Source organism: Sturnus vulgaris, chromosome 16, assembly GCF_052056855.1.
Source record: "Sturnus vulgaris isolate bStuVul1 chromosome 16, bStuVul1.hap1, whole genome shotgun sequence".
Classification (NCBI taxonomy): Eukaryota; Metazoa; Chordata; class Aves; order Passeriformes; family Sturnidae; genus Sturnus; species Sturnus vulgaris.
This window is the reverse complement of record NC_142258.1, coordinates 10306588-10333275: the sequence shown is the minus strand read 5'-3', so window position 1 is coordinate 10333275 and position 26688 is coordinate 10306588. Positions and strand designations below refer to the sequence as shown.

Sequence of the window (26688 nt, the reverse complement as noted above, 5' to 3'; positions counted from 1 at the left end):
TCCATCCTGGCTTTAAAATCACATCGCTGCCATAAGAAAAAGCATCTGCCGGAGCTCACGGACAGGCCGGGCCCCGGGGGGGGTGCGCGGGCTGTCCGCAGGGCCGGGTGACCCGGAGCAGAGCCCGCCGGGGGATCAGCAGAGCTCCCCGCGACAGAGTTCCAGGGACTGTCACGGGGGCTTTCGCTGGTGTCACCGCGTCCCTCGTTGGTGCCACCAGGGCTCTCATGGCATCACCGCATCCCTCGTTGGTGCCCCCGGTCACCCGAGTCCTCAGCGGCAGCGCCCCCTGGCGGCAGCGGTTGGGCACCGCGGGCCCGAGGTCCCGACCCTGGCTGCGGCGGAAGTGACGAACACTATGGCGGAAGTGACGCAGCGCTATGGCGGAGGCGCCGGGTGCACCGGAGGGTGAGCGGTGGGGCCGGACGGGGCGGGACGGGCCCCCCGCCCGCGGCACTCGCGGCCCATTTCTCGCTGTCCCTTGCAGAGTGCCCCGGGACCGGCAGCGCCCAGGCGGGCAGAGCGGCCGCCTGCCAGGGATGTCCCAACCAGGGGCTGTGCGCGGCCGGCGCGGCCGGGCCGGACCCGGGTGAGTGCCGCAGCCGTGAGGGGAGCGGCTCGGGAGGCGCGGTGCTGGCTCGAGGAGTGGGGTGCGGGCTCGGTGCCGGCTCGGGGGGCGCGGTGTGGGCTCGGTGCGGGCTCGGGGGGCGCGGTGCCGGTTCACTGAGGGCGCGGTGTCTCCGCAGCGGAGGCGGCGGAGCTGCGGGAGCGGCTGCGGGCGGTGCGGCACAAGGTGCTGGTGCTGTCCGGCAAGGGCGGCGTGGGCAAGAGCACCTTCAGTGCCCTCCTGGCGCACGGGCTGGCGGCGGACGAGAACAAGCAGGTGGGCAGAGGGCAGGGACAGGACGGGCGGCCGGGTCCAGCGCCGGGCACCTGCGGGCAGGTACCGATTCTGTGCCCGTGCTCGTTAAAGTTTGACTTTGTTGGATGAACCTTGCTGGAGTGATTTCATTGCATGAGGTCACCTTTAGAGACAGCTCTGTGCTGCCTTGTTTCCAGTGGGGCAGTCGGCTGGTTTGTTTTCCAGGTTGCTCTGTTGGACATAGATATCTGCGGGCCATCGATTCCTAAAATAATGGGTCTAGAAGGAGAACAGGTAAGTGAATACTCAAACATCTTGTTTAAGGGGTTTTTCATTAGCATATTCAGGCTTTTTGGATGTAGAGCTTCTAAAGGGAGTGCATAATGGGAAATGTGGGACAGTGGGTAGGGAAATGAGGTGAGATGAAGAAGTTCAGCATAATATATCTTTCAAAAGAGTCATCTGCTTTCAGGATGAGCAGCTCTGCAAACCAACTTTCATTGTATATCAGCCACATAATGCTGATAACTTGAAACTTGAGTAGTATTAGCATGATGCACTTTATCAGCCCTTGAATATTTCTTACAAATACATAAAGTAATGAGTAGACTCACATAAGGTTTGAGCAGTTATAATTCACTTTTTAATGGAGATCTGCTGCTCCTGCATTTTTACCTCAGCTGCCCCACTAAAGCATGATTGTACCTGCAGGCAGGAGAGCTCTTTGCCCAGGTTTGATTTATGTTCATGTTTTATGTAATGCCTAATCTATTGCAACTTTCGTGTGTCGCTTCAATTTTCAGGTTCACCAGAGTGGATCTGGGTGGTCTCCAGTGGTGAGTTGGTGCAGCTGTTTCAAAAAGTTCATTGGGTGTGTTTGGGTCGGGCACCGTCTTCTACAGTGAAACATAAATGAGGGAGGAGCAGGGGGTATTCTTGTTAATTCTTCTATTGACTTAAATATGCAGATTGTATAGAATCTACAGATACAGTATGTAGATTCTACAGTCTTTATGTCTGGATTCTGTAGATTTATATAACCTATATCCGTGTTCTATAGAATATCTAGAGAATGCTATATAAAATATATATCCAGATTTTATAAACTATAGAATAGATCTATAAAATCAAGATGCATATCATATAGGGTCAGGATATAGACTATGTAGATCAGAGTGTTAAATTTTTTAGTAGTCGTAATACTGTATTTCTAGAATTGTTTTATTATCTTACATTTACTGACTTTGCAATATGGGCAATACATATAAGTTACTCAGGTTTGTTATTTTGGGGTATCATGCAGCTATAGTGTGTCATCTTTTCTGTGACAGCCAAGAAGTATCTTGCACCCAAGAAAAACCTTACTAATTTTTAGAATATGCAGAGAAGATTTTGCAGTAGTGTTGGTTGTCTAAAAGATCCCCTGTAGTGTGCATGCTGTTAGAAAGGCAGCTGGTGCTGAGAGGGAAAGCTGCTTTTGCCCTTACATTGTCTCCAGCGATTCCATAAACTGCTGCAGCAGTTTCATTTTTTCAGTCTTAGTGTAGTTGGTGAATGTTGCACAAGATGCAGTTTTTAATGCCCTATGGTAAAAGATAAAGTTCTCTGCCTTCATTTGATTAATGACTTCTCCCTCATCTGCTTTTTCTGTAAAATAGGGGTTCAGAGTTGGTTTCTCTACTCTTTCTTCACTGTTATGTTTCTCTACTTCTCTTTCAGTATGTTGAAGAAAACTTAGGTGTTATGTCAGTGGGGTTCTTGCTTAGTAGTCCTGATGATGCTGTCATCTGGAGAGGACCAAAAAAGAATGGTATGTATTGAGTGTTTCCAACAGTAATTTACATACTCGAAAGATTTCAAGTGTGGAAATATCATATTTAGTAATGTAGATAAGGCAGTTAGCTAAGACCCTGAAATTTGAGATACAGGAAGTTACTGCTTTCTCTCCCACATTCTTATCCTTTCCTCTAGGGCTGATCAAGCAGTTTCTGCGTGATGTGGACTGGGGTGAAGTGGATTACCTGATCGTGGACACGCCCCCAGGAACATCAGATGAGCACCTGTCCATCGTGCAGTACCTCAGTGCCACCCACATCGACGGTGCTGTCATCATCACCACCCCCCAGGTGTGAGCCAAAATTCCACCAGAGAAGCGTCATTGCACTTAAAGACAGTCCTTGGGTTACAGGCTATTGATTTCACAGAAATCTAAGGATACAGAATCTCAGGGAAATGACTTTGCTGCGTTGCCTCTGCAGCTGGCTGGTCTGTGGGTTAGATGGGTGTCTCAGTGGAGCTGGATGGGGATCCACATGGGGTCACTAAACCACAGCAGTTCCCACTCAAAAGCTGTTGTGACCTGTGTGGTGAAAGGAAATGCAGTATTTCACTTCCTCCTTCAGAATCAGAGTTCACATCATTGTGGATCTTTCATTTACTCACCAATGGCTTAACGTTCAGAAGGATGTTCTTAAGAAGCTTCATTTTTAAGTGATGAGCTGTGTGCTCTTTGACACCTGTCAAGTAGCCTGTCACCTCCAGGTGACCCACCAAAGTAGGCAGCTTTGTCATATGCATTTTTAAAAGAGAAATCAGCTCCTGGAAGGGTGAAAATAAAACCACACCCAGTTCAAACAGAGGTTTTCATGTCCGGTTTGGAACAGAACAGATCAAACTAGCACATGACATGAAGTCCTTCGACAACAGCTGAAAGGATAACACATAAAGGAAGCAAAATATTGAGGACAATACCAGAGAGGTGGTGAAGGAGGAAGGGAACAGAATGAATGAGGTCAGTCATATACATGAAAACTCTGAGGAGAGGATAAGATATTTTAAATGTAATTTGAAAAGAGGTAACTAGTGTAAACCCGGTGGTTCTTTTCCTCACTCTGTGGAGAATACCAAGGGTTCTCCTGTAAGATGAAAATGTGAAAAAGTTGCATTTAAAAAAGATATGAGATGAACATGGGAGATAAACATAAATACGGGTGAATCTTTTCTAGAGTCAGATTTCAAAACAGAACCACATCCAGTAGGCTTGAAGTGTTGTACCTGCTCTGTTGATAGAGCTTGTAGCACAGGTTTGTGTTCCTAAAGACAGCAGTTATAATTCATTATAAAGTAGCTCTAAGGAGGTAACTGAATGGATTTGGCATGAAACATAACAGTTGGAATACCAGTGTTCGCTAATATGTGTAGGAAGTGTCACTTCAGGACGTTCGGAAGGAGATCAATTTCTGCCGCAAGGTGAAGCTGCCCATCATCGGTGTTGTGGAGAACATGAGTGGCTTTGTGTGTCCCAAGTGTAAGGTAAGGCTGGCTGTGTATTACAGTGTTCTTTCCTTGGCATTGCTTGGATATCAAACATCACTCCAAAAATGCCTTATTCTCAGAATTGCAGTATTTTAACTCTGATTTTCATGTTGTCCCAGAATGAATCTCAGATCTTTCCCCCAACTACTGGTGGTGCAGAGAAGATGTGCCAGAACTTAAGTGTTGCTCTCCTGGGTAAAGTGCCTCTGGATCCACAGATAGGTAAAGTCACTTACTGCACTGCACTTAAAGCAAGCTGTTCCTCCTGTACTGATGTTACTGCTGGAAAACCCTGATGTAGGCACTGGTGTCAATTAGCACTTTTAGATAGAATGTTTTTTTGAATCAAAAGTCACTGGAACTATGACATAGCTTGATGTGGAATAAGGGAAGGGCTGGGGTAATCTTAACCTTTCCTTAATCAATTAAGATTATATACTGCGTCTTTTCAGCTCTGTTATCATATTTGAAATACATATCTTTCTCTTCGGTGTAGTCACCTGGAAATGCAGACTGAATGACATCATAACTGCTTCAAAGAATAATATTTTGTAGATGTTAAGCATTAGAACCAGTGTTACTAGCATTGCCCAAATTCTCTTGTGGGTCATGAGGAGTTGTGGTTCTTTGCCCACTAGCTGTTACCAATTAATACCTGAATTAATGATATCAAGGAATAGCTCAGTACTCCCAAAGGAAGGTTTCTTGTAGTATTATTCCTCTGTCAAACTATACACTGTATTTCTAGTCCTTTTACTGACTTCAGGGCTTTCTTAAAGGAATAGATGCAGGTGGCTGCTTGAAAAGGTGTAACTGGAATAGGATAAAAGCTAAAAAAAGGAAAGCTCATCTTTTCCTATTGCTTTGTTTCTGTGTTTTTTCTCTGTCCTTCAAGGAAAGAGCTGTGACAGAGGCCAGTCTTTCTTGGCTGAAGCACCCGAGTCTCCAGCTACATTGTCTTACAGGAATATCATTCAAAGTGAGTCTGAGAATCACGGTGCAAATGAATCCCTGTGGTTGCGAGCACTGCTGCAATACACAAAGGTGTTAAACAGGCTTGTGTTCCTGTGCCACACATAATAAAATCAGGAGAGGTGCACAGCAGTTCTGAAAGTAACAGGTGCAAAGACCGTTTGCTTCTGGTCATCACTTCTGACTGGCTGCTAAAGTGATAACGAAATTGTATTTGATAACTGGTTTCAGTGTTTGACTTCAGAGAAGTCAGACTTTCATTTTCAGAGATGGGGTGTCCTTGTGCTCAGAGAAACCTTCTGAGGCTCTCGAGCAGGTGTGTGGAGGGGTGCTCACCATGACCCAATGGGAGGCAGCTGACTGACCAGTGTCTCAACTTCTAACTGTAATTACACAAAAAACCCTGGCAAAAACTCCCCAAACAGCTGGTGCTGTGCTGTTTAAAAATAATCCTAAAGCCACTTTCAGTGTAAGGAAGGCCCAACTTCAATTTGTACCCTCAGGACAGATGCAGCAACAACAAACTGATGTAAAACAGATAGTACTTATAATTCTTTTTCTCCATCTTTACAGGAATTCAGGAATACTGTGAACAACACCATTTGCAAGAAGAAAAGATAATGTAATCTGTAAATGGAAAAAAAATTCTTCATTTTTGTTAATTCATAATTATAGAAAAGTAACTTATGCCTTGATTTATTAAAGGAATGCATTCTTTTTGTATATTGCAAATAAATTCGTAATATAAAGGCCTTTGTTTATTCCAAAAGTTCAAGATTCTTACAGTTCTTCCTTCACTAGAAAGCTGTGAAAATGAGTCTGCATCTGAATTATCAAGTGCATTCTGCCTCCAGTGTCATGGTACCAATAACCTGACTGTGAAGGTAGCAGTTGAAGAGGTGAGAATACAACACACATTTTATTTAGGAGGTTGAATATAAAATATGGTTGACACTGAGGCATGCCTTTGTTCTGCCTGCTGCACAAGGGTGAGCTGTAATGCCCATTGTCTTTCCCTAAACAACATAATTTAAGTGTCTCCTTTCAGTGGAAAAGACCTGTATCTAGAATGAAAGCTGGGGTTGTATTATAGTACAAGTGCATTGATTTCTTTATTTTTTACAGTTATCAAGATGAATTTTTTAACTGTACATACTGCCAGTTTCACACAAGTAGTGGGTGAACATGGTTCATGACTTTTGTTTTCTTCTATTTGACCCTAAGCCTGAACATTAAAAAAAAAATAAACATTCAGTATTTTTAATAACTAAGAGGCTCTTTGGGATTGTAGTTGAAAGCTCTGAAAAGTCAGTATTGTGTACAAGAGGAAAGGCAGTTTGATTTTGTTTATTGTAGTTCCAAAGTTAAACAAATTAGCATTGTCTTTTTATTACATGTTATTCCTGGTTAAGACAATCCAACAGTTTGAGGTTAGTTGACAACTTTTCTGAAAGCACAGTGCTTCTTCATGAGCACTGTCTGTGCTCACACAAACAACTTTTTGGTGAAGCTTTTAAGTAACAAAGATGTGAAACCTTCCAGGATCTAAAGACTCAAACACAAATGACTTTATTTCATGCAGGCGTAATTCTAGAAGAGCTTTATATAAATACTTTCCCATGAAGAACAACTCTAATGAATTACTTGTTTTACTGCTCATCCTTCAGCTCTTCCTTGTTTAGTTACCTAGTGCCTGTCTTCCCATGTTCTTCAGTGCCATCTTCTGAAATTCTCCTGCTCTGTCCTGTTGAGGGAACAGAGCACACATGGCTGGAAGCATAACCTGGGACACCGGGATCTCTTAGAGAAGCAGGGAGCTGCCCGCTGGAAGCCTGAGGGTTGAAGATGGCTCTTTAGCCCTGCTTCAGCAGAGGCATTAGAATTCTAGTAACTCCAAGGATTTAACTGAAGGACATTCTTCTGGAGCTTTGAAGCAACTCAGTTGTGGAGCTCAGCAGGCTTCCAAACATGGAGCAAGTGACCTGGGGTTATAGCTCTTCCATGTGACACTGCCAGAGAGGCTTGCTGGAGGATCAGGATCACCCTGGACCCACTGCAGGAACAGACGTGGGAAGGGCCAGCACCAGCCCTGAGAGGCAGGTGGGCTGTGCCACCCCATGGACTGAAGCTCAGAATTCACTCTTGGGAACATCTGCGGTGCCAAACAACCGTGAGGTTACTCTGCTGATGGTTTTTTGTCCCCCTAACTTGCAGTGGATGTAGCCATATAAATTAGCAGTCTGGAGGGAGATCCCAGCAATTACGAGAGCCTGTGGACAAACAAGAGTTCAGCAGGAACAAATCCATGGCTATGCATTGACTGTAGGATATACACGTGCATGTGTGTACACACTATCCTGATAAACGTGCTGCAAGAGGAAAACATTCCTTCCAATAATAAATGGCCTTCCACGACATCCAATCATGTCAAACACAGTAGTTGCTTTCTACAAAATACCTCTTTTTATCGAAACACCAATACCAGTTTTGTCATTCTGTATGTTGAAAGATTTCATTACTTTCCTAAAAGCACTTATTCAAAAAAGGACCTACTCAACAGATGCCAGAACCACTTCACCTTTTTTAAGCCCCATTCCTATCTAAAAGTTTTGCATCCAGATACATGGCACACCTGCAGGCCTGTTCAGCTGACAAGCAACTTACTGTAAACAAATAAGATCTGTACTTCACAGATTTACAAAGAGCATCCATAGATAGATTCTCTGTCTAGCATTGACAGGCAATGAAAATAATTGGCTCCTATTGTGGTACTTCAGGTTTGGCAGCACATGGAACCAATCTGACTAATGCAGTAACTTCTGAAAATGTTTCTCTTAGCCTTCAGAAATAGTTTCCCAGAAGTGATTTTATTTTTGTGTAATTGGCCTTTAACAAGCATCCAGGCAACCTGCCTCCTGCACCAGTTAAGAGTTCTGTCTCCAAGCAGCTCTTAGCTTAGCAAACAATCTCTGCTTTTCAAAAATAAAGGTGGAGCCATGAACAAAGAGTGCTGGTTTAATTTTAACTATTGCTTGTTTAGGGGCACCAGAAAACAGTTAATGATTTGCAATTGTTTCATGCCCATAGCTGAATTTCTTGTTTAATTTAATAATAATATGTAATCTTGGCTGTTACTGGTCATGTAGCCACAGATGTTGGAGGTGTTTTTTATCTTTTCAAACTGAAGTAAGAAATGGCATTGAGTATGGCTGGGAACTTGACAGAATGAATAGTGTGGCAATTAGCCAAGAACTTAATGTTTACAGGGGAAAAAGTGAAGATTTTATAGACAAAAATATCTTAATATAACGCAATATATGGGTAAATTTCCTCTCGTGCTTAGAAAAAAGTGTTGGGGTTTTTTTAAGTAGGTGACTTATATGTAGAGTAATTATAAAATACTTACTTATAACTCAATTTATCAAAGTTTTAAGAGCTAATGATGCTGGTTCTTTCAATAGGGAGAGATCTAAAATCTTTTCTTTTTAGAGTAAGTACATTTAAATTCCCAGGAGACCTAAAAACTTGAAAACCAACATCACTGGTTCATTTTTGTCCTCTCCTGTTAGCTTCATTTGACTGAAATAAGTTGGGGCAGAGTAAGTTGCTACAGTTAAACAGAAGTCCATAATCTTGCCCATCACTTGAGGTTCTCTAGAGGAAGGAGTTGATATCTGATAACCCAATAGAAGTGCAGCTAAAAATTACCAATCCATTCCAGAGTGCAAGCCTTGACTGCAGAAAACTCCTCAGGATTCTTTGAAGCTGCTAGTGGAATTTTTGTACTGTTGGAAGATTTAGTTCAAAACTAACAGATCTGGGTTTTCCTTCTACCAGTATTGTCTTCAGTACCCCTTGACTCACCAGCCATTTCAGCTTCAAGGAGAACAAGGTGCTAAAGAAAAACGTTGTCCAAATCACTGGGCAGATGATGAGACCGAGCCAGAAGATTCGGGCTTCAGCTTCAGTTGAGGCAGCTACTGCAGGCACCTGGAAGAAAAAATTCATTGAGAGTGCTAGTCACAAAGTCAAAACCCACAGTAAATGACAAATGAACAGAGGAGGAAGATTTCACTTATCATATGCATAGAAGATTAACTAAGAAGAGAAGTAGCTCATGCCCAGTTTCCATCCTGATGCCCTCTGTAAATGACAGCATTTTCATCCATAGGATTTATCAGTTGGTTCTAGTTCAGACTGGAATTCTCATAAAAGTTCACATTTCTATACATTTTCCTAAAAAGATGCAGTATCTTAGTTTAATTTAAATCTTGCATGAATCTTACTTTCCTATTATATAAACTATTATGTATTCCTATTATATAAATACTTGGGTTTTGCTTCTGAACTTTGCTGACATTCCATTAATTAAAAATCATGGCTTTGAAAATCCCTCTTGTATCGTGCTGGAGTTGGGCACACTGTAACACAGCAGGAGGCCTTATGCCCCGTGCTCTATCTGCTGTGAGAGAGCAGAAACTGCAGAGCAGGCTGCAAAGCCCTGCTTACAGATTTCTGTAGGTCAGCACAACTCACATGTCTTTGTCTACACTGAAGGGCTCATCACTCACCACACTTTGAAAAGAACAAAAAAACCCCTGAAGTAGGATAATTGTCCAGAAGGTTCTGATCTTTCCAAAATTCAAAATATCACTCCAGCCCTCAGACCACTCGTGTCAACTTCTGAAACAAAAGCATCACAGTCGGAAAAGAAAACCTCTGGACTCTTCCACCTGAAAAGCTATTTAGTTAATTTTCAGTATACTGAATTTTCCATGTATTCTTTCCTGCAGCGTTTCCTCTATTTTGTCTTCGGACCCCCCCCCTTAGACTCACAGGAAGCACATGAATTTGTGTTCGGTGCTCGGGGCACCCGGAGCCGCAGCCGAGGCTGCAGAGGGCACTGCGGCCCCGCACAGCGGGACAGCCCCGGGACAGCCCGGCCGGCCTGCAGGCACGGCTGGAGCGCTCCAAAGAACGTCCTGGTCAGCAGCGCCCGGGTGCTGCTCTGCCAGGCTCCGTGGGGCTGCAGAGAGAATGTCAGCAAGCTAAAGCAAAACCCTGAGTCTCGACTCTGGCAGTGATGCCAAATGCAATGCCATAGTGCAGTTTTTTTCCCCCCTCAGTGTGTTTGGGGGACACTGGCAGTATCAGAATGCTCTGTGATCCAAGTTCTCTTTCCCACCATGTTCCATGAGCGTGAATAAAATATTAACTTCAAAGTACTGAATCTGAACTATTCAGCATGGCTTTCCACATAGATCTTTCCTGAAGAAGATTCTGAGTTGGGATTATCTATGTGAGGATGTGTTTATTATAAGATATTCTCCCTAGAAAATAAAATAGAACTACCAGAAACATTTCATACTTATAGCACCATGCTATGAATATTTATTCTGCTGATCCATATGCTGACAATGTTGTGAGACCTGTTTTGCCCTGAATACTTCCAGGATGTGACAAAGCAGTGCTTGCACCTGAATAGTGACATTGTTTTCTATGGAAGCTGGATAAAAAGTAACTGTTACAAAGGTGCTCTATTTGTTACTTTATTTGACTTGGTATCAGCTTTACACATTTCCTATGGATTGTTTGCCCTGTGTCTACTTCTAGTAATATATTTACCCTTTTTGCTTCAAACACCCAGTGACTTTTTCCATCTTCATCAATCTGATTCCACCAACGCAAACCAACCAAGAGTCTTCCTGTCACATTCTAGTGATGAAACCATTATTTACATTAATCAGGAGCACAAGTCACTTGTCAGTATAGCAATAGAAAAAATTTAAAAGACAAGCATGTTCAAAAATCATCTTCTATTATCAAATACTAAAATTACTTCTAAAAGCTGTACCAGCTTGAGTACAACAGCCATTAACAATGGGTGAAGTTACAAATTTAGAGGCCTGTTCTCTTTCAATATGATAATTTGCACAATAGCACTTATTTATATAAGCAATTATAGGCTGTATATTTTTCAAGTCAGTTAGTTGGACAAGCACCAAATAAACAAATAAATTTCCTCAGTAAAAAGGAATACTGAGAACAAAAACACACTGGAAAATGAGACATTAATGGCAAGCAAGTAAGCTGTGTAGGATGGGGGAAACAAACCAAGAGAATATTTCTGCACCTGCATGAATACCAGAAGCTTTTAGAATACTGGAGGTGCATCAAAGCTTCACTTCTACAAAACATAAGCCTTGCTCCACATATGGAACCCCTGGATCCTGGGCTGGCCTGACCCACCTACCTGCATGGGATTAGAGCACCAGAGCTATAGCTGGGCTTTCAGGAGTCTTCTGCAGCCCCTGCTGTGGAGTCTGAGCACAGGGTTGCAGATCTGGACATCCTTGGGTATCCATTACTGAAAGCCAATATTACTTTAATTTTTTACTTTATTTTTTTAAGGGGGAAAGAATACAAACCTGCCTATGGCAAAGCAATTTTCTCATCGTATTAGTAGACCTTAGTAGTCAGGCATAGAAACCATGTTGCTAAATAACTAACATATCTGAACAGCTTCATTAAAAAGGGCTAGACATTTAATAAATTTTTAAAATGCAATGGTTTTGTCACTTCTGTCATTATACATATTTCATTTTTTTTTTCTGTTTTAATTAATGACAAACAAAATACTTTCCAAGGTAATTACTATTCAGGGTTATCTTACCTTGACGGACCAAAAGTCAAAGGACAGAAGGAGGAGGATGGTGACAAAACAGGCAACAAAGCTGTTGCTGAACCAGTCACAGAACAAATAGGTTACAATGGCACTCACTCGGAAAAACAGGTGGAAAAAGGTGGCCAGTGGGTGCCTAGGAAAGAGAAAACACAGAGCATACATGAGGTAATGAGACTGGAGGGAAAGTTACAGTATTTGCTGACAATGTAGCACAACGGAGCTGTTTCAAGTTTATAAAGCTACTACTTCAATGTTGGTGTATATCTTCATTATCAAAATAATTTGATAACGGTATTTTCAATAGCCAAGCTTCAGTCTAAAGCAAAAAGACAAAAGTGGTGTTCCTGTCAAAACTTTCTCAAAGATCAAACAAAATATGGAGCCTTTCACCAGATTCTTTGGTACTGTGTGAAGGAATTTAGTGGTTGTGTGCAACCCAGTACCACAAAATCCTCTTTGTTTCATGAAATGGATCAACATTGCAAAACACAAAAAAATTGAGAGAGCTCTTATGCCTCTCAGAACAGTTTTGAAAGCAAAATAAGAGCTCTAAAACAAACAAAAAAAAATCGTAGCTGCTTGCTCTAAAACAAAATGAACTTTCTTAGACATATTTAATGTCTAAATCCAGACACTTCCTTTTAGACAGGCAGAATGATTTAGGAATATAACAGTTCTTCTGAATTACTGCTTATTAATTTCACTAGTATTTACACTTGAACAAAATTTTGTCTGTAACAAAGAGAAATTTCAGTGAAAGAAGTAACTAAGTACCATGGAATATTGGCCTGCACAGTAGGATGGGGAGGCTGGAGAATGCTGTAATGAGCACAGTACAATGCTCAGGGTAATATGCCAGTAAAAATCTTACTTTGTACAATTGTTTGTGTGAATTAGTTGAAAGTGAGAATTAACTACAGGCTCTTGCAGTTAAGTAACTTCTTCCTTGAAGCTTAGAGAATAAAATATCTGAATAAGATATTTAAATGAACAAATGTCTCATTAAGCTCCTATGCCTCTGTGAACAATTAACAGTAGTATGGCCAATTAATGAAAGTATGGCCTAGGGCATAATCAACTATTTAACTATTAAATGTTATTCTGTTATTGTGTTCAATAAAATGAGACATATAAAACGAATACAATTATTTTAATTTTCTTATAAACTTAAATTATAGCAATATAAGTATAATAAATATTATAACTTAAATATCCTTGTTGTTATATTATTATTCTATAGCTGTTTAACTGTTCTGGTGCTTATCTTTCTCTAACAGTAATACTGTGTTTCTAGTACTACACACATGACTGGAGAGGGAAGCATGATGCACAGGTGAAGTTTATATTTACTCCTGGTCATGCCCATGTGAGCTTCAAACTTTCCAAAAACTTCTTCTGACTTAGAACTGAACATGTGACATTTTAAGCAAAGGGGCTTTTTCTGCCATAGGCAGGCAGGTGGGTGGAGTGGGTGCTGTGAACTGGCTAAAACAGGCAGTGCCTTGCTGCTTTGAGCCTTGATCTTGGTCAAGGAGATCTGAGTCAATTATGGAAGTGGTACCCTTGTGTCCAGAGCAGCTTTCATAGATCACAACCCCAAAGCACAGCAGGGTTGCCTGAGCTTTTCTAATGGATCAGTGCTTCAAATGTGGCATTAATGTTGAAGAAGCAATGTTTCATTTTGGAAGGCAGATTCAGCAGTATTACTGGATTACAACAGGATTACTGTTTGGATGCTGAATTTTTTCCAATATCAAACACTGAAGGATAGTCACTAAAAAAAACTCAACCAAACAAAAAAACCCAAACCAAACACATGAGCAAGAAGTTCTCATTTATTAGAGTGCTGAGCACTTACTGAGACTCTGGAAAGGATAAAGGAAACTGCAACTCTGCCCTGGCTCAGCTTGGCATACATTTCCTCCTGAAAGCACAGAAACCCGCTTGCTTGGACTTCTAGTTTTCCTGCTGCATCTAAACATCCATTTGATGTAGATCTGGAGCCTCAAGGCTCAATGATTGCCATTCACCTTGTTACAGTAACCTCTGTTCAGTTTGTGAGCATGATGCCTGTTAGGATAGGAATGAGCTGTAATCAATTTAGTTGCATCTCATGTTAAAGAATCAAATTTGGGTCAGGCCTAATCTATGCCAGTGAACTACATGAGAATCATTCCAGGTACCTGCTCAGAAATGTCACAGTAGCACTCTACATGCTACTTTTTTTTTTTTTTCCTTCTGATACTTCAAAATGTATTGAGGCAAATTTTGAATAAATGGGCTCTCTTTTCTGGCTTGATCATCATGCTTCCTGGCTGATTTGTAAAAGAAGCAATCATATGCTCCTGACTTCCAGATCCAAAGTTCTGGTACTGCAATGAACTTATATTTTTCCAATTTCTTAGGAAAGTAGCCACTAACCCTTTGCTTTTAAGGAGCCCTGTTGCACATACCTCAGAAAATCACAAAAGCATAATTTGTCATAGCCTATGCAAATTCTAACTAAGTTCAAGATATTGGAATAAATTTAAAGACAAGTGATTGGAACATCTTGTTATGCCCTCTAACAAGATAAAAAATTTTTGCAGCACTTAGGTGAGTTCCAGGCTCATTTGCACAAGATTCTGCAGAAATATAAAAACAAGCGCATGTGACCAGTGTAAGCAGTTTCATTTCTGCAGACAAATTTTCAATACTACATCATTTTTTAATACTGTCTTAAGGGCCAGAAAGAAGAGCTGTCTCTAATATAACCACTGTCTACACAAAGTGGATCCCAGAACTGTTTGCTGATACTTTACTTGTGCTGTGTTACTGAGTAATATGGATCAGGAGGAATCTCTAAGATCTCTAGAGAAAAGTGCCTGGTGCTGTGACCTCCTACAAACATTCCAGGGTGGTTTCACTTCATGCTACGTCTAGTCTGGTCCCACAGACTTAATCTGTGGCTCATGTGATCAGAGTACTTCTAACCTGTGTTTCTCAGCTTAGTTGAATCCTTTAGGCTATGTTCTCCAAGACTGCACCAAAATATAAACTTTCATTTAAAATACATGCTGCTGCTAAGGTGTGAAACCAAGGCAATTCTGGGAAGGTTAATCTTATGTCGGGGCTGACTCAAGTAGTGAAAAAGTCCAAAGCAATGCAAGGGCAGAAATGCTTCACCAGACACTAGTAAAACAGAGTAATTGTATTGTAAAGCAATATGATTGCTTTTTATCTCAGATAATGCTGTTTCAGATTTAATATCTATTTTATAATATTAATATCTATTGTTTACACTACAAGAAATATTATCATTGTAATGGACCAGACCAAACTGGGGCAAGGCAAAAGAAAGCAACTAAATCAAAGCTGATTATATACATCATTGATTAGTGCATGCCTAATTCCTTTTGACATAAAGCTTGTCCTTTCACAATCTTTGATTGGAGATTCTTCAAAAGCCATTGATTGAACAGCTCTGCCACCTGGAACCTCTGTGTGGCCAGATGCAGTGACACCTCTGGTGAGGGTAGACTGCTTAGCCTGACACATGAGATGGGTTAACGGGCTGGGTTTTCTCAGGTAATGCCTACAAGCATAAGATATTTTATATTCCACACAGCATCCCTGTAGGAAATCATGACAGCTTTATTGCAGCTATCTGGCTGTTCACTGAAGTGTCTGAGCACTGCTGCACAGCGGGCTTTGCTGGAGCTGAGAGTTGCCTCCACTGCTCCAGCTCCAACTAAAGCACTGTTTGCTCGGGGTTTGGGATGCTGGGTGTGCCAGGTTTTCATTTCCAGTGACCGAGTGATGCCGTGCAGCGGGGCCCGGCCTCGCTTGCTCCAGCCCGGGTATCTCCCCCCAGCCCCCCGGGCAGCCTGTTCCAGCGCTTGACCACTGTCTCTGTTAAAAAACGGCAATGAAGTGTTTAAACGGAGTTTTCTGTGCAGCGGAACAGCCAGGGCTGCCCGGTCCCGGGCGCCGCGATGCTGCGGCCTCCGCGCCGTTACCTGATCCTTGCTTTGCGCAGCGCCAGCTCCTCCTCGCTCCCGAAATCCAGGGACACATCCTCGGTGTCGTCCACCAGCGCCTGCGGCGGGAGCCCATCAGCGCGCAGGGCCCGGGGCAGCCGCGCCCCGCCCGCAGCGCCCGCCGCCCCTACCTGCTTCATAGCGGCCGCGGCTGCAGGCCCGCAGCTGGCCCCGGGAAAAGCGGCCGAGCTGCGGCCCGGCCCTGCGCAGCTGCAGCGGCTCTGCCCTTCACACAGCCCGCGGCGGCTGCGCCTCGCCGGGCAGCTCGGGAGAGCCCGGGGACACCCGCTCGACCCAGCGGCCCTGGAGCGGGGCTGCCTGCGGCCGCCTCCCGCACGGCCCGGGCCCGGAGCGGCCGGACGGGCTTTAGCAGCGTGAGGGGCCGCGGCAGCCCCGGCCCTCAGCGCGGTCAGCTGCCCGCCCGCGGGCTGGCCACACGCACCCTCCGGTCAGGGCCGCTGGGGTCTCATGCTGAACACAAACCTTGAAAGGAAGAAGGAGTGCAGGGAAAGGTGAACGTGGGTGTACAAATATGGGAGCACACCTCGGCGCACACCCACAGCCCGGCCAGCGCTCCCCGCGGCCCTGTCCCTGTGAGGGGACAGCTCTGAGGGCAGGCGGTGGCACCACAACACCAGAGCACTGTGGATGTGCCACTGGCCCGGGGGAGATAACACGGCCCCTTAGACAGGCTGAGGTCACTCGGCTTGTTCAGCCTGAAGGAGACTGAGGGAACACCACAGGGTGGCCTTCAACATCCGCACTAGGGGAAGCAGATGAGCAGACATTGATCTCTGTGGTGATCAGTGACAAGACCCAAGCGAGTAGCCTGAAGTTGTGTCAGGGAGGTTTAAGTTGGATATTTGGGAAAGGTTCTTCCCTCAGAGGGTGATTGGGCACTGAACAGGCTCCTCAGGACAGTGGTCACCACTCCAAGCCTGACAGAGCTCAATAAGTGTTTGGGCAAAACTCCAGGGTGTGATTTGGGCTGTCCTGTGCAGGGCCAAGAGTTGGACTCAGTGATCCTTGTTGGTCCCTTCTAACTAAGGATATTCTATGATTCCATGATAAAATTTTTTCGTGCCTTAGTTTAAAATGCAGGTGGATTATGCGGCAGAGTTAAATAAGTGAAACAAGACAACCAAACTTCAGGATAGGGGTAAGGGTTTCACAATAATGGGGAAAAATAGTCTGGACAGCTATGTGGAAGGTCAAGCTTACTATATGGAAGTGGAGTCAAGGAAGATTTGATTAATCACAGCCATGTGTAGATATGACTAGCTACTAGCATTAAATAAGCCTGCAAAAAAAAATTCCTAGTCTTTTCTAAAATATGTAACTAAACCAGATCATTGAGTAAGTGCAGAAGCTACTGAAGTGAACTTTTCAAAAATATCAACTGGAAAGCAGCTTTGTGCAAGACTTACTGGAACAAAGCAATACTTAATAGGTAAGAAAAACTAATAAACTGTTCTTAGTAGGATTATAATTGTAAGGGAGAAAAGGTGTGCTTAATGACTAATGATGTTAATATTTTGATATTAATATCTGATGTTAGTATTTTGTCCTTGGTAGTGTTAAAACAACTCGTACAGTGTGGTAGTAAGTACAATAGACTGCCACTAAAAACTGAATAGGCACCTGTTATTTGATGGAATGGCTCATGGTAGCCTACAGTATGAAAATACTGAAGTGGGCTTTCACTCTCCAAGGAGATACAAAGAGATAGCTCTATTTGAGAGCTCTCACGAGAAACAATTATTAAATAATGATGTGCATACCTGAAGCTGACCTCGACTTCATCTCCTGTATCAACATGCACTTCTGCTTACAAGCCACAAATTAACAGTAACTCAAACAGAGCCGGCTTCTGAGTCGGAAGCAGCTCCTGGAACTCAGAGACAGAAGCCTTCAGCAGTGCAGGGAGCTCTCGTATCCTCCTGGCTGCCAGATCAGGCACCTCAGCCCCTGCAGCAGCTCCTCCTGCACCTCTCAGGGCAGTTCTGCCAGCAAATCTGATCGACTGAATTTAGTCATTCTGTAATGTTGCTCTATTGTCCTAGCCATTGCATCTTCATTCTAAGGCACCGGAAAATAGCTGTGTCCTGTGTCCCTTATCACATAAAACAGCACCTCTCTGGGAGAGAGGACTGGAAAAGAAGCAGAACCTGTCTTTTGTGTTTTAGTTTTAAAACAGAGAAATGTTTCCTTAGTTTTCCCTCCTTCCAGTGCTTATCTTCACTGGCTCACTGTAGGGATTACCTATTTTCCTAACAAACTATATTGGATAATCCCACAGGAGATTGTCACATGCAAGTGATTTTGGTCAATTCTCTAAGAAGCTATATGAAATTATGCTGTGTGATTATTCAAGGTATTATATGGCTCATATATTACAGGAGCCATATATATAAAATGCTCCTTCTTTTAGAGCAAATTGAGAGCTAGAAAGAATCCTTGGTCTCTAGAGGAATCATTGGTCAAACAAATTTCTTTGTCTGGGGTTTGCTAGAAAAGAATTCTTCCTTGTTTTAAAACTAATGCATCCAAATGCAACCTCGTTAGGAGCTTCCAGTGTTTTTTGGGATTTTACAGAACAAACTGCCCTATTTTCAACACTTCTTCTGAGTTGTAATTTAACTACAAATTATGTGAACATTGGAAAGAGAACAACACCCTAAAGGTGATATAAGTCCTCAAATACTGTTTCAACAGCCCCAGATGAAGAGGTCATTACACTGAATTTATGAATTGTGCTTTGGTTTTCAGGTTTTTGCACGGGAAAACCTAGACCATTTATAGAATATGTTAAGATTTCACTTAATTGATGACTGAAGTATATAGCATAAAATAGTTTAAAAATACATCACATGCTGCTGTTTCCTTGCATTACCTTACAGGGAATTCCCTCCCCACAAAAAATAGTGGCATTTCTATTGTAGAGCACTATCTGAGGCTTGATATAAATATCTGAAAAATCTCTCCCATTTTCTGTTTCAACAATAAATAAAGCCTACTGTGAGATTAATATGGTGTTTTATGCACATGGTTACCAAGAAGTCAGGTGATTTCTCTTTCTCCTTGGAACACTTCCCAGAATCTTGCAGAGGCTTATCAGAGACTTCCCCTGTGAACTTCCTAAGGATGTTGTGAATAACTTGTCTGGGTTTGCTCTGCTTTAAGCATTTCAGTGGGGTTTACAGTTGAGTATTCTATTCCTCTGAATATTGGAAAATATTGTTAATCCAGTAATAACTCTTACCTCACTTTCATTCATCAGAGATACATGTAAAAGGTTTGTTGGTACTTCAATAAAACATTTACATTTTAGTGTGATGGGGCAAATCAGAGAAGGTACTAAATAGATAAATTTCTAATAGCTCTGCTTTATAATTCATTTGTCAAAGATTATTTCCTGCTTTGGCCCAGAAATGATTTCTATAGATTTTTTTGGTTGTGCATACATGAATTGTTGTAATTGGCAGCTAAGTATTAGGAGGGGAGAAGCCACAGGATTTACTTGGGGGATCAGGACAGTTTCTTTTAGCTGGATGATATATAACAACACACTGTCAGTTAGATATCAGGTTCTGCCATCAGTAAGAAATGGGTAACAGAAAGATGTGTCAGAGCTGAGGAAGTTTAGGCCCTAAATATAAATGGGGATTTAAAAAAAAAGTATTGATCCTTCATTTAGTTGTGCCTAAAAAGGTGAAAATGATTTTTGAGTATGTGAAGAAAGGAGTATAGATCCCCATTATTGCACAGTAAGCAGTTTTGATTCTAAGAAGTGCAATAGCAGCTGTATTCCTTTCAGTTAGGGAAAAACCAAGGAAACATTATATATTTTATTAAATACCTTATTTTACCATCTGTAATCCCTGTGTGGCTTTAAGACCTTATTTAACTTGTGCTGTAGGAATGTCTGGTGCAGTCACCTGGGAAATGAAAGGCATTGAAATTATTAATGAGTTTACTTCAGTATCATTTTCCTGCTTAGACTGTACAGTGGTCACTTAGAAACATTCAAAACAAGGGCACACAAAGCAAAGTCATTGTCTCTCTTCCAGCCTGGGGTGCATTCCCAGCACTTGGATGCAGATTTTTCAGTGTGTTTAGCTTTATATATCTCTTGATAGTGTTCAACACTTCACTCTCAGCTGCAGTTCTTGGTAGTTGTTAATTTTGAAAATCATCTCTCAATTCTCAAATTGGGAACTCCAAAAATAAGGAACTTGGGCTGTCAAAAGTTTGGTTTAAGCAACTTCATAGCAGAGCTTACCCCTGAGTCCTGGGATCCATTTCCCAGAGTGGAAGTGATTTCATCAGAACAGGTGCTTAGAGTCCCATCCTTTGCTACATGAATTTAAAATGCCTCTACACTCTCACACAAGTATCCAATAGCTCTCCTGCCTTAAGCCTCTATAGTCTTACTGAGAAAAACAAAAAATAATAATCTGAACCTATTGAATAGAAGACCCTAACAGCTATCAAACAATTGAGAAGCTTAGTACAGTAGGAGGTTGATAAGAAATATTGAGCATTGTTTCTTCTACTGGTTTATCTGCAGAAATAAAACTTAAATTTGCTTATGAATGCTGTAAGTTGCTTATTCATTAGTTTTTTTTACATGTTTCCTTTTTCTTTTGTTCCCCCTGGCTGTTAGTAGTACCTGCACAACCTCATTGAGCTCCCTGAGAAGCTTGCTGGACAGTTCTTCAACCACTTTGACTGGCAATTTCCACTTCATCTTTTGTTCTAGAGCTGTGGGTAAGCAGCTCTTGCCATAATTGCTTGCACTTGTTTTTCTTATTTATTCTAAATTGGTGTCAGGGAGATGGTCAAGGCAATTAATTTATCAGAAAATATATGAAGAGAATATAGACAAAACACGAAGTAAGAAAGGGTTCCTAATCTGGTGATGCAATGAATTGAAAAACCTGTACCTACCATTCTTAATTCTGTGAATTTTTCTGTGAACCTGTGAATTTTTTTGAAGCAGCCTGTGGTCCCTACTTCTATAGTATTATTGTTCAATGGTATCTTTCCTAATTTATTAATACTTCTTTTTCTAGTTCACTAAATAGCTTCAGCTTCCTAGTCTTCCTTGTACTGAGGCATGGAGAACTTGAGGGTAAATCTGAGGTATTAAAATTCCCCAAACCCGTACTTTTTGTGTAGGTTTGAATGGTACAAAGAGGAGGAGGTGCTCCGGATTGGTCTGAAGGTCCCTAGATCCCCCAGATAAGTTGTAGGGACATTAAGTGCTTTGGATGGGGTCTGACACATTGACTGATTATTCTTTACAAGATGCACCAGGTGCTGCTGAACACAATTCACTCTCTCTGGAGCTCTGAACTTCTCCTAGAGTCAGGGGCCCAATCTTTTGGCAAAACTGAAAGTGAGCTTCATGTCTGTGGCCTATGAGCCCATTTTACAAACAAGGCCATGATTTAAGAGACCACAGTTTCCTCTATGGCCTGAAAGATGACAAGCCTCAACCTCCCAGCCTAGAAGAGGAGGAAGTTCCAGGCTGTGCTGGACATCTCCACAGCTGTTCCCAAGAGAGCTGTTATGCCTGACTTCCCAATGGAGGGTGTTTCTCCTGTGACTGGGCCTGAATTCATGAGGCACACACCTTTAAAATCTATAAATAATCACCAATTAAAAATACTGAAATAAAGCTTGGATGAAGGGAAATAACCCAAACCTGTTGGTTTCTTAGGGAATGCACTGACTGTTTTTTATCTTTCATGCAGAGCAGAGCAGCTTCAGCAGAAGGGTGTGAGAGCTCTCCTTCTCCACGGCAGAGCAGCCCAGAGACCACACTACAAATCTGTGGCAACATGAACCCGAAACTCGTGAAAAAAAAAGATGGTGTGACCTTTCTGTGATACAACAATCCCTGTGTGCAGTTACAGTAACACACAGCACAACTACTGGAATGGGGGTCATGGTAAGTGCTCCTTCCTTCAACTGATGGCAGAGCTGCTGTGTCTGGTGTGGATTCTGAAAGCTTTTGTGTCTGATCTGTGTTTTAGCTGACAAAGATCAGAAATGCTCTAGGGAAGCCCCTAAAATATGTGGTTTCTTCAACTGTCAGTTTGTTATTTTTGCCCAGCTTTTTGCTTCAATATGAAATTGGACACAGGCTGTGGTTTTTTGCGTGCATCCTTTTCCTTGTTCGCTGGAGTTTGCATTTGTGTGCTGTTTCCCATTCTTGCTCTATTTTATTTCAGTGTAAGGGAAATTACAGGGGGTTTATGTCACATGCTCCAGTGTATCCTTGTACTAGACTACTTATATGAATTCCAGTGGTGGTGAAAGGAAAGATACAAATTTCTTTTATTTTCTTTTTTTTTTTTTTTTATTGCTCTTAGCTACAGGTAAATGAGAAATCCTTCTGTGAAGAGGATGAATACTGTTGTGCACTGCCTGTCCCAATACTAATGCTAAGGGATCTGTGCATTTGTGAAGTTCACAGACTACTTGAAAACCAAGGGAAGCATAAGAGGTTTTCTCAATGTCTTCTCCTCCATCTACAGTCCAGGCAGGTGGCAGCTGCTGGTGGAAATGCTTGCTCAGGGTTCCATGTGTGACTGGCTGCTAGGGGATACACTAATGGGAGAGTGGAGAAAGAGCTCCACTCCGTAGGATAGTTCCCTTCAGAAGCAGACAAGCATCTGAGCAAACAGCTTGTGGTACATCATCATGATTGCCACTTAAACATGAGAAAAGCAGATTTTCTGCACAAGTTTCACCCCTTAAGCAATTTCCACCTGCAAATGTGTCCAGGCAGTGTTCATCATGACCAGGAGATTACAGGCTTTTCAACCCAAACAATGGATTGTTTCTTCTGTTATATCTAGATTGGAGACAGATCAAAAGCAAGATGGACTTTGAATGGATGATAAGATATAAACATGTATTTCTGTTTTACTCTTCCCATGTGTTCTAAGTATTCCTGAAGAATTTTCCAGCAAGATCTGCAAGATCAAAACTTGGGAGGAAGCCTAGTTTCCATAGAGCTGTCCTCTGTAGAAACTTTTGCTGGGCTATGGGCAAACATATCAAGCAATAATGAGCTCGAAGTACTCTGCCTTTGATCCCAAAGCTGATTGTCTTGTAACTGACACAAGATAAGGGAAAGGGGACCACAGAAGCTTAAGCTTTGAAGACTTGGTTGAAGTTCTTCTCCTGCTGCAGCCCTAATTTGCAATAATCAAATGTGATTTCTATTTCTGGTTTTGTTTTTGCATTTGTAGAAACAAAAAAGTTTTCTTACTATCTTGACACCAGATAAAATCTACCAAGGTTCATGACATACCCAAATGCCGTGCGCTGGAGACCATAATGTGACCTACATTGGTGCACTTTAATCTACCTCACTGCCCCTTGGAAAAATAGTGACATTAATGACAGACATTTTACTAATATTATTTGGGTTCCAAAATTAGTAATAGACTTTACACAGCACTGTATTTACTTAGAAGTGACACTTCCCCTCAATGCAGAGAAATCAAAAGCACAAGTTCTCCTTTTCAACTCACTTTCCTCTTTATAATGTGTCACAGCACAAACAATGTGTGTGAAAAAGAGAACTAAGCCAGGTCATGCATTTTTACTGTTTGGTGCTTCTTATGTAGCTATTGCTTAGCACTTTCCATAGCTAAGGCATGCATTTTCTTTTGGATCTTGAGAACACTACCATGACAATCCCTAAGAGAGGTACAGCTGCAATGAAACATCTGTCTTATCTACAAAAGCTGCATGTGAGTTAAAGAGAATCCATAGAACAGGAAGGGAAGTCATGCAGTAAAGCAAAGTAGTGAACTGCTGATGTCCATATATTGCACAGCTCGAATCATTATAATCAGAAAATAGGGAAATTTGTTAAATAAACTTTCCAGTCTATGAGAAATTGTTCAACCAGCAGTACCTCAAAGCTATTCATCCTAGACAGTATGAATCCGAACAAAAATTCTGCTGTGGAAATCAATTTTTGGGCAGAGAGGCCAGAGATGGGAGCTGACTGGAAAACCAGAGCTCAGATACAGAGTCAACATGAAAGGAATTTTTAAGTTCCTTGTTCATAATATAGTATCGAAATCCATAGGGACTTTGCAGCAATGTCCATGAGCATTAGAGAACATGGCCCTCAGTGAATAAGCACCAGCCCATTCCTGAACCATGCAAAGCAGAACTGCAGGAACATACTTTGGGTAAGTCTCAGGAGCCTTTGGTTATCAATGTTGTGCCTTCCATCATGCATACACACTCACACAGGATTTCCTCAGCAACTCCACCAAGGCTTGCAGCTCTTAATGCAAACCTTTTAATGTCTATTTTGAAACTGACTTCCATTAGGAAAGTAAAGCTGTGATATTTTTGAATGTTTTGAACATAAAAGCTCAGTCTTTTAGATTGCAGGGATAGGAGTTTTTCTCTAGAGCTTGTTGTAAAAGCTGTCTGATCAAACCTTTTCCTCACTTGCTTACCTCAGAAACTAGCTGTGCTTCAAAGTCCTCCAGCATCCTTCCATGCCTACATTTCTAGTATCACCTACTGTTTTTCTTCCCAAATGCTATGACGAGCCTCAGTAAGGCAGCATGAAACACTGCAGGTGAGACACACCAAGATAACACTGCAATGCTGCTGGTCACACCTGCAGCTTCCTCAGAAGGTTATTTTCTTAAGTGAAGTTAGGAATTCGAAAGGTTCACAATTTCCAATCTAGTCGATTCAAAAGCAGATTATGGCCTCAAATACTTGTGGTCATTCAGAATCTCACCAGACTTTGGACAAACATTCTCAGAAATCTGATGGAGTAAGACTCTAAAGGAGAGAAAGACTGAGCATACAGACTAATTAGCATGACAAGTGAGGGAATCTTTTAACTAATAAAAGATAGAATATAAATTAATAAAAACCTATGTAACTTGTAGCCAATGAACATTCACACCTTTGTTTGCCAAAATGTATTAATAATGAAAAGTTCTAATAGCTGTGGTGCTGGTTTTATGAATTTGCCACCCAGCCTCCCGTTCTGTGCAGAACTGTAAATAAATCACATATCTTGACTCTGTGTGGGAATTGGCCTCTCTCACACCAGGTGAAAAAAACATTTTGGGCAACAAAGGCATGGATGAAAATACAGGAGGAAATCCTCAGGATACATATTAAGATAGTTCATATGAAGGCAAAATACTGACCTCTATCATTATATGCATTCAAATTAAGGTGAAGAATTCATATTTTAAATGTAGAAAACCATGAAAAGTGGCCTAGTATCACTTATGCTGGTGGTTCCAATACTACTAATCATGTTCTGTCTCCTCCTTTGACAGTAGCATAGTGTCCCAGTCAACATCAAAGCAAAGAAGCTGATGGTCACCTGAAAAGCTTAGGCAGTTCTCAGCTGTCTCTTCTTTTCCAGTCTGCTTTTCCCTCGAAGACCACCTTTATGGACTGCTCCACTTAGATGCACTATGATTTGCTCCTTTCTGCTCTTTCCAAGCAGCTATGAGTGTTGTACAAAAAGTGGACAGCCAGTCTTTGCTGCAGTCGTGAACTGGAATCACAGTAATAAGCTGAACTCTGTTTCCCCAAACGTTAGTTCTTGATGTGTATAGGGATTGCCTTATGCATTTCAGCCTCAGAAACTGGACAGGTGCCTGCAGGGCTGCTGAAAGAGTTTATCACTTGAGGGATTGTGCTGCACATTAGAATAGAGCTGACAAAATAGCCATGTGAAATTTTGTTCAGATTTCTTATGCAGTGATTGTTTTATTGTCTCCCATCAAAACAGAGCACTAAAATACAGAATCTGTATTTGTGTAACCTTTCATTATTTTCTGCTCTGAGTGCTGTTATTCTGAGATGTTGGGGTTTTTTTGAAAGTGTGCAGAGGAGTTCCAACACAGCCTGGGTGTGAGAGAGCCTGAAGAGACTGATTTTCTGCAGCAGAGATCAGGCCCCATGTCTGTAAGTACTGGGAAGAGATCAGCTGCTCCCAGGAGGAAACAGCTTTGTCTCTTGTTAGTGAGCATATTCCCATATGCTGGAACCTGATAGAAGAGGATCTCCTCTGCAAACAGAAAATTCTTACACAGGTCAGCATCATAGGAGCTGCTGTCTTGTGCAGAAGCATTTCTTACTGACAGCTGATTAAAGTCTTGCTGTCTGAAGCAGGGAGTCTGCATGTCATCGTGTTCATCAAATCCTGTTGCCTTTCCCTGGTGGAACTTTTCTTAAAAGCTATAGCCAATGGAATAATACTACAAAGAGTATCTTTTCACTCTGGAGTACATCTCTTTTATAATTAATTTCTAATTGTGTAGGTCTGTGCACGATTAAAAATAGAAAAATAAGCAAGTAAGCTTGCAGTTCACCACAAAAGCAGCTATAGGCATCATGAGAGGAAGCTCGTGAATGAACTTGGTTTGCAAAAGATTGTTTGTCTTAACACCAGGTAGGCATGGCAAGGTAAGTGATGATTAGAGGAACAAACATTCTGTCGGATACTGCTACAAGCAAACTCTGAACACCATGTGCAAGCCAGACAAGCTCCTGTTTCATAGAACATCCTACTTGTCATTTTGGGCCAATGGCAAGAGACTTTGAATGAGATGCAAAACTGATTTTGTGTTGGTAGAGTCTGTGAACATGTGAAAGACATACTTTCACTTCTGTTACACCAAGTGGAGCTGCAAGGTAAGTGCCCACATGTTGTTGGCTTTATTCATACTGATGGACTGTTTAACAGCATGCCTTCGGGACAGATTTGAACTGGAATGAAAAAGGAGAGGAAGAATTTGGGGAGCAATGGAAACTGT

The 26688-nt window shown here is 42.0% G+C and overlaps 2 protein-coding genes and 1 long non-coding RNA gene across 4 annotated transcripts; 2 read left to right on the top strand and 1 right to left on the bottom strand.

Annotated features, from left to right (window-relative positions):
• Positions 1-349: 349 nt before the first annotated feature.
• On the top strand, positions 350-5918 carry NUBP1 (NUBP iron-sulfur cluster assembly factor 1, cytosolic). The gene is made up of 11 exons (XM_088174455.1): positions 350-408; positions 488-589; positions 747-883; positions 1088-1156; positions 1666-1698; positions 2582-2672; positions 2834-2988; positions 4064-4174; positions 4297-4399; positions 5073-5156; positions 5723-5918. Exons 1-11 carry the CDS (start codon positions 381-383, stop codon positions 5773-5775), a joined length of 966 nt encoding a protein of 321 aa, XP_088030581.1. The 5' UTR covers positions 350-380; the 3' UTR covers positions 5776-5918.
• A 562-nt stretch (positions 5919-6480) lies between these two features.
• Positions 6481-16233, bottom strand: TVP23A (trans-golgi network vesicle protein 23 homolog A). Of its 2 annotated transcripts, XM_088174457.1 has the most exons (6): positions 15985-16156; positions 15833-15912; positions 11823-11967; positions 10775-10864; positions 9014-9139; positions 6481-7419 (listed from the first exon to the last, which is right to left on the bottom strand). In XM_088174457.1, the coding sequence occupies exons 1-6, from the start codon at positions 15991-15993 to the stop codon at positions 7279-7281; spliced, it is 591 nt and encodes a 196-aa protein (XP_088030583.1). In that variant the 5' UTR covers positions 15994-16156; the 3' UTR covers positions 6481-7278. The 2 variants fall into 2 exon arrangements, with proteins under 2 accessions (XP_088030583.1, XP_088030582.1); XM_088174456.1 differs by having other exon boundaries at positions 15833-16233.
• Positions 16234-16851: 618 nt separating this feature from the next.
• LOC148221918 (uncharacterized) lies at positions 16852-21793 on the top strand. Its single transcript, XR_015807225.1, has 3 exons — positions 16852-17303; positions 20523-20623; positions 21613-21793. It is a non-coding gene; the product is annotated as an uncharacterized LOC148221918 (long non-coding RNA).
• Positions 21794-26688: the final 4895 nt, after the last annotated feature.